We start from the raw sequence: 7,500 nt of genomic DNA on the forward strand, positions 1-7,500 counted from the left end.
CTAACCCTAATTCTTACCCTAACCCTAAACCTAATCCCTAACCCTAACCCCAAACTCTAACCCTAAACCTAACCCCTAACCCTATCCCTAATTCTTACCCTTACCCTAATCCCTAACCCTAACCCCAAACTCTAACCCTAAACCTAACCCCTAACCCTATCCCTAATTCTTACCCTTACCCTAATCCCTAACCCTAACCCCAATCTCTAACCCTAATCCCTAACCCCTAACCCTATCCCTAATTCTAACCCTAATCCTAAACCTAAACCCTAACCCTTACCCCTAACCCTAATTCTTACCCTAACCCTAAACCTAATCCCTAACCCTAACCCCAAACTCTAACCCTAAACCTAATCTCTAACCCTAACCCCAAACTCTAACCCTAAACCTAACCCCTAACCCTATCCCTAATTCTAACCCTAACCCTAAACCAAACCCCTAACCCTATGCCTAACCCTAACCCTAACCCTTACCCCTAACCCTATCCCTAATTTTAGCCCTAACCCTAACCCTAACCTTAGGACTTCTGGTCCCCATAAGGTTAGTAAAACCAAAAACAAACACACACGCTCACACATCCCCACATACTCATCCACCCACATGGAGATAGTCCCAGTGCATGAGAGCAGGGTGGAGCTCGTCCCAGTGAGTGAGAGCAGGGTGGAGATCGTCTCAGTGAGTGAGAGCAGGGTGGAGATCGTCCCAGTGCATTAGAGCAGGGTGGAGATAGTCCCAGTGCATGAGAGCAGGTTGGAGCTCGTCTCAGTGCATGAGAGCAGGATGGAGATCGTCTCAGTGAGTGAGAGCAGGGTGGAGATCATCCCAGTGAGTGAGAGCAGGGTGGAGATCGTATCAGTGAGTGAGAGCAGGGTGGAGATTGTCCCAGTGCATGAGAGCAGGGTGGAGATTGTCTCAGTGAGTGAGAGCAGGGTGGAGATTGTCTCAGTGAGTGAGAGCAGGGTGGAGATCGTCCCAGTGAGTGAGAGCAGGGTGGAGATTGTCTCAGTGCATGAGAGCAGGGTGGAGATCGTCTCAGTGAGTGAGAGCAGGGTGGAGATCGTCTCAGTGAGTGAGAGCAGGGTGGAGATTGTCCCAGTGCATGAGAGCAGGGTGGAGATTGTCTCAGTGAGTGAGAGCAGGGTGGAGATCGTCCCAGTGAGTGAGAGCAGGAAGGAGATCGTATCAGTGAGTGAGAGCAGGGTGGAGATTGTCCCAGTGCATGAGAGCAGGGTGGAGATTGTCTCAGTGAGTGAGAGCAGGGTGGAGATCGTCCCAGTGAGTGAGAGCATGGTGGAGATCGTATCAGTGAGTGAGAGCAGGGTGGAGATCGTCCCAGTGAGTGAGAGCAGGGTGGAGATCGTCTCAGTGAGTGAGAGCAGGGTGGAGATCGTCCCAGTGCATTAGAGCAGGGTGGAGATAGTCCCAGTGCATGAGAGCAGGGTGGAGCTCGTCCCAGTGAGTGAGAGCAGGGTGGAGATCGTCTCAGTGAGTGAGAGCAGGGTGGAGATCGTCCCAGTGCGTGAGAGCAGGGTGGAGATCGTCCCAGTGCATGAGAGCAGGGTGGAGATCGTCCCAGTGCATGAGAGCAGGGTGGAGATCGTCTCAGTGAGTGAGAGCAGGGTGGAGATTGTCCCAGTGAGTGAGAGCAGGGTGGAGATCGTCTCAGTGCATGAGAGCAGGGTGGAGATCGTCCCAGTGCATTAGAGCAGGGTGGAGATCGTCCCAGTGCGTGAGAGCAGATCATCCCAGTGCGTTAGAGCAGGGTGGAGATCGTCCCAGTGAGTGAGAGCAGGGTGGAGATCGTCCCAGTGAGTGAGAGCAGGGTGGAGATCGTCTCAGTGAGTGAGAGCAGGGTGTAGATCGTCCCAGTGCATGAGAGCAGGGTGGAGATCGTCCCAGTGCGTTAGAGCAGGGTGGAGATCGTCCCAGTGCATTAGAGCAGGTTGGAGATCGTCCCAGTGCGTTAGAGCAGGGTGGAGATCGTCCCAGTGCGTGAGAGCAGGGTGGAGATCGTCCCAGTGCGTGAGAGCAGATCGTCCCAGTGCGTTAGAGCAGGGTGGAGATCGTCCCAGTACGTTAGAGCAGGGTGGAGATCGTCCCAGTGCATTAGAGCAGGGTGGAGATCGTCCCAGTGAGTGAGAGCAGGGTGGAGATCGTATCAGTGAGTGAGAGCAGGGTGGAGATTGTCCCAGTGCATGAGAGCAGGGTGGAGATTGTCTCAGTGAGTGAGAGCAGGGTGGAGATCGTCCCAGTGAGTGAGAGCAGGGTGGAGATCGTATCAGTGAGTGAGAGCAGGGTGGAGATCGTCCCAGTGAGTGAGAGCAGGGTGGAGATCGTCTCAGTGAGTGAGAGCAGGGTGTAGATCGTCCCAGTGCATTAGAGCAGGGTGGAGATAGTCCCAGTGCATGAGAGCAGGGTGGAGCTCGTCCCTGTGAGTGAGAGCAGGGTGGAGATCGTCTCAGTGAGTGAGAGCAGGGTGGAGATCGTCCCAGTGCGTGAGAGCAGGGTGGAGATCGTCCCAGTGCGTGAGAGCAGATCGTCCCAGTGCGTTAGAGCAGGGTGGAGATCGTCCCAGTGAGTGAGAGCAGGGTGGAGATCGTCCCAGTGCGTGAGAGCAGGGTGGAGATCGTCCCAGTGCGTGAGAGCAGATCGTCCCAGTGCGTTAGAGCAGGGTGGAGATCGTCCCAGTACGTTAGAGCAGGGTGGAGATCGTCCCAGTGCGTGAGAGCAGATCGTCCCAGTGCGTTAGAGCAGGGTGGAGATCGTCCCAGTACGTTAGAGCAGGGTGGAGATCGTCCCAGTGCATTAGAGCAGGGTGGAGATCGTCCCAGTGCGTGAGAGCAGATCGTCCCAGTGCGTTAGAGCAGGGTGGAGATCGTCCCAGTGCGTTAGAGCAGGGTGGAGATCGTCCCAGTGCGTGAGAGCAGGGTGGAGATCGTCCCAGTGCGTGAGAGCAGATCGTCCCAGTACGTTAGAGCAGGGTGGAGATCGTCCCAGTACGTGAGATCTTCTTGTTTAGAGTTCTCTTGGGGTTGTGTATGTCTGAGCTCACACACTCACTCTTCCAAACACTTACCATCCCAACCTTGCTCTGTATGCATATGCACACACACACACACACACACACACACACACACACACACACACACACACAGGGAGTAGTAAATCAGAGTACAGCCTCTGCTATGCTACGTCCCTCAGCCAGACGAGGAGAGAGAGAAGAGAGGGTAGAATAGAGAAAAAGAGACCCTGTCCTTAGGTCTGAGCTTCTATCCTCAGCCTCAGGCCTCAGCCTCTGTCCTCAGGTCTCAGCTCCTGTCCTCAGGCCTCAGCCTCTGTCCTCAGGCCTCAGCCTCTGTCCTCAGGCCTCAGGCCCTATCCTCAGGCCTCAGCCCCTATCCTCAGGCCTCAGCCCCTGTCCTCAGGCCTCAGCCCCTGTCCTCAGGTCTCAGCTCCTGTCCTCAGGCCTCAGCCCCTGTCCTCAGGCCTCAGCCCCTGTCCTCAGGCCTCAGCCCCTATCCTCAGGCCTCAGCCCCTATCCTCAGGCCTCAGCCCCTGTCCTCAGGCCTCAGCCTCTGTCCTCAGGCCTCAGCCCCTGTCCTCAGGCCTCAGCCTCTGTCCTCAGGCCTCAGCTCCTGTCCTCAGGTCTCAGCCCCTGTCCTCAGGTCTCAGCTCCTGTCCTCAGGCCTCAGCCCCTGTCCTCAGGCCTCAGCCCCTGTCCTCAGGCCTCAGCCTCTGTCCTCAGGCCTCAGCCCCTGTCCTCAGGCCTCAGCCTCTGTCCTCAGGCCTCAGCCCCTGTCCTCAGGCCTCAGCTCCTGTTCTCAGGTCTCAGCTCCTGTCCTCAGGCCTCAGCCTTGATAACAGTCATCTATAGTCTCTTCACTCTGTCCAGTTTGATAACAGTCATCTATAGTCTCTTCACTCTGTCCAGCTTGATCAGGCCTCAGCCTCTGTCCTCAGGCCTCAGCCCCTGTCCTCAGGCCTCAGCCTCTGTCCTCAGGCCTCAGCCTCTGTCCTCAGGCCTCAGCCTCTGTCCTCAGGCCTCAGCCCCTGTCCTCAGGTCTCAGCTCCTGTCCTCAGGCCTCAGCCTTGATAACAGTCATCTATAGTCTCTTTACTCTGTCCAGCTTGATCAGGCCTCAGCTCCTGTCCTCAGGCCTCAGCCTTGATAACAGTCATCTATAGTCTCCTCACTCTGTCCAGCTTGATAACAGTCATCTATAGTCTCTTCACTGGACCATCAGGCCTGGACCATAATGTTGTTGGGTCAGGGCTGGAACATAATGTTGTTGGGTCAGGGCTTGACCATAATGTTGTTGGGTCAGGGCTGGACCATAATGTTGTTGGGTCTGGGTCAGGGCTGGACCATAATGTTGTTCTGGGTCAGAACTGGACCATAATGTTGTTCTGGGTCAGAACTGGACCATAATGTTGTTGGGTCTGGGTCAGGGCTGTACCATAATGTTGTTGGGTCAGGGTCAGGGCTGGACCATAATGTTGTTGGGTCTGGGTCAGGGCTGGACCATAATGTTGTTGGGTCTGGGTCAGGGCTGGACCATAATGTTGTTGGGTCAGGGCTTGACCATAATGTTGTTGGGTCAGGGCTGGACCATAATGTTGTTGGGTCAGGGCTGGACCATAATGTTGTTGGGTCGGGGCTGGACCATAATGTTGTTGGGTCAGGGCTGGACCATAATGTTGTTGGGTCAGGGTCAGGGCTGGACCATAATGTTGTTGGGTCAGGGCTGGACCATAATGTTGTTGGGTCGGGGCTGGACCATAATGCTGTTGGGTCAGGGCTGGACCATAATGTTGTTGGGTCAGGGCTGGACCATAATGTTGTTGGGTCAGGGCTGGACCATAATGTTGTTGGGTCAGGGCTGGACCATAATGTTGTTGGGTCAGGGCTGGACCATAATGTTGTTGGGTCAGGGCTTGACCATAATGTTGTTGGGTCAGGGATGGACCATAATGTTGTTGGGTCAGGGCTGGACCATAATGTTGTTGGGTCAGGGCTGGACCATAATGTTGTTGGGTCTGGGTCAGGGCTGGACCATAATGTTGTTGGGTCAGGGCTGGACCATAATGTTGTTGGGTCTAGGTCGGGGCTGGACCATAATGTTGTTGGGTCAGGGCTGGACCATAATGTTGTTGGGTCTGGGTCAGGGCTGGACCATAATGTTGTTGTGTCAGGGCTGGACCATAATGTTGTTCTGGGTCAGAACTGGACCATAATGTTGTTCTGGGTCAGAACTGGACCATAATGTTGTTGGGTCTGGGTCAGGGCTGTACCATAATGTTGTTGGGTCTGGGTCAGGGCTGGACCATAATGTTGTTGGGTCTGGGTCAGGGCTGGACCATAATGTTGTTGGGTCAGGGCTGGAACATAATGTTGTTGGGTCAGGGCTGGACCATAATGTTGTTGGGTCAGGGCTTGACCATAATGTTGTTGGATCAGGGTCAGGGCTGGACCATAATGTTGTTGGGTCAGGGCTGGACCATAATGTTGTTCTGGGTCAGAACTGGACCATAATGTTGTTCTGGGTCAGAACTGGACCATAATGTTGTTGGGTCTGGGTCAGGGCTGGACCATAATGTTGTTGGGTCTGGGTCAGAACTGGACCATAATGTTGTTGGGTCTGGGTCAGAACTGGACCATAATGTTGTTGGGTCTGGGTCAGGGCTGTACCATTGCTGTGTTACCAGAAATGAGCTGCTCTCCCACGTGGTGCTGCCACTGACCCGTGTTCCTTTCTCTGACAGCCGCCGCGGTGACTGTCTGCTGGCATTCTTTACCCAGGAGGTACCCTGACACCCAACCCTCATTTAACCCAATTAACCTAATCCTCTGGATGGGTAAGGGGGGGGGGTTACTCTGGGTTAAGATGGAGAAAGAGGGAGAGACGAACACACAGACACACACCTACACTGAGCGCAGGTGTGTTACTGTACCTTGACAAGCTCCAGTACGGTGGTTGGGTATAAATCCTCTCCTGCAGGGGTGAGGCTGGGCGGGGCACATCTCACAGGGGTGTCCCCACGCCCTCCCCACAGTGGCACAGCACAGCGTCTTGGTACACACGATGCCCGTCAGCTGGCCCTGGCACATCTGGTTACTCACAGATGCAAAGCACGGCCCTGTACGGTAGTCTGGAGAGAAGACACACAAGTGTAACCATGGGAACTAATACTTGCAAGACAAGGGAAACAAGACTCATGAACCGATAACACGACAGACACACACACACACACACACACACACACACACACACACACACACACACACACACACACACACACACACACACACACACACACACACACACACACACACACACACACTCACTCCAGAGTGCACTTTGAACACAGTTGTGTTCAGGTTCAGATGAGAGTGAAATAAGAGGTTGTACCGGCCTGTTTTATGATCCATAACCATGGAGGTTGTACAGGCCTGTTTTATGATCCATAACCATGGAGGTTGTACACAGGCCTGTTTTATAATCCATAACCATGGAGGTTGTACAGGCCTGTTTTATGATCCATAACCATGGAGGTTGTACACAGGCCTGTTTTATAATCCATAACCATGGAGGTTGTACACAGGCCTGTTTTATAATCCATAACCATGGAGGTTGTACAGGCCTGTTTTATGATCCATAACCATGGAGGTTGTACACAGGCCTGTTTTATGATCCATAACCATGGAGGTTGTACAGGCCTGTTTTATGATCCATAACCATGGAGGTTGTACACAGGCCTGTTTTATAATCCATAACCATGGAGGTTGTACACAGGCCTGTTTTATAATCCATAACCATGGAGGTTGTACACAGGCCTGTTTTATAATCCATAACCATGGAGGTTGTACACAGGCCTGTTTTATAATCCATAACCATGGAGGTTGTACACAGGCCTGTTTTATAATCCATAACCATGGAAGTTGTACACGGGCCTGTTTTATGATCCATAACCATGGAGGTTGTACAGGCCTGTTTTATGATCCATAACCATGGAGGTTGTACAGGCCTGTTTTATGATCCATAACCATGGAGGTTGTACAGGCCTGTTTTATGATCCATAACCATGGAGGTTGTACAGGCCTGTTTTATGATCCATAACCATGGAGGTTGTACAGGCCTGTTTTATAATCCATAACCATGGAGGTTGTACACAGGCCTGTTTTATGATCCATAAACATGGAGGTTGTACACAGGCCTGTTTTATGATCCATAACCATGGAGGTTGTACACAGGCCTGTTTTATGATCCATAACCATGGAGGTTGTACACAGGCCTGTTTTATAATCCATAACCATGGAGGTTGTACACAGGCCTGTTTTATGATCCATAACCATGGAGGTTGTACACAGGCCTGTTTTATAATCCATAACCATGGAGGTTGTACACAGGCCTGTTTTATGATCCATAAACATGGAGGTTGTACACAGGCCTGTTTTATGATCCATAAACATGGAGGTTGTACACAGGCCTGTTTTATGAT

At 52.7% G+C, this 7,500-nt stretch overlaps 1 protein-coding gene across 1 annotated transcript in view; it reads right to left on the reverse strand.

Annotated features, from left to right (window-relative positions):
* The window catches only part of fbn1 (fibrillin 1), a 126,016-nt gene that overhangs the window by 97,204 nt on the left and 21,312 nt on the right, over nucleotides 1–7,500 (reverse strand). The window contains 1 exon segment of the mRNA XM_031812385.1: nucleotides 5,953–6,150. Coding sequence (XP_031668245.1) covers nucleotides 5,953–6,150 — 198 coding nt within the window.

Source organism: Oncorhynchus kisutch, unplaced genomic scaffold (genome assembly GCF_002021735.2).
Source record: "Oncorhynchus kisutch isolate 150728-3 unplaced genomic scaffold, Okis_V2 Okis03b-Okis08b_hom, whole genome shotgun sequence".
In the NCBI taxonomy this organism is placed as follows: Eukaryota; Metazoa; Chordata; class Actinopteri; order Salmoniformes; family Salmonidae; genus Oncorhynchus; species Oncorhynchus kisutch.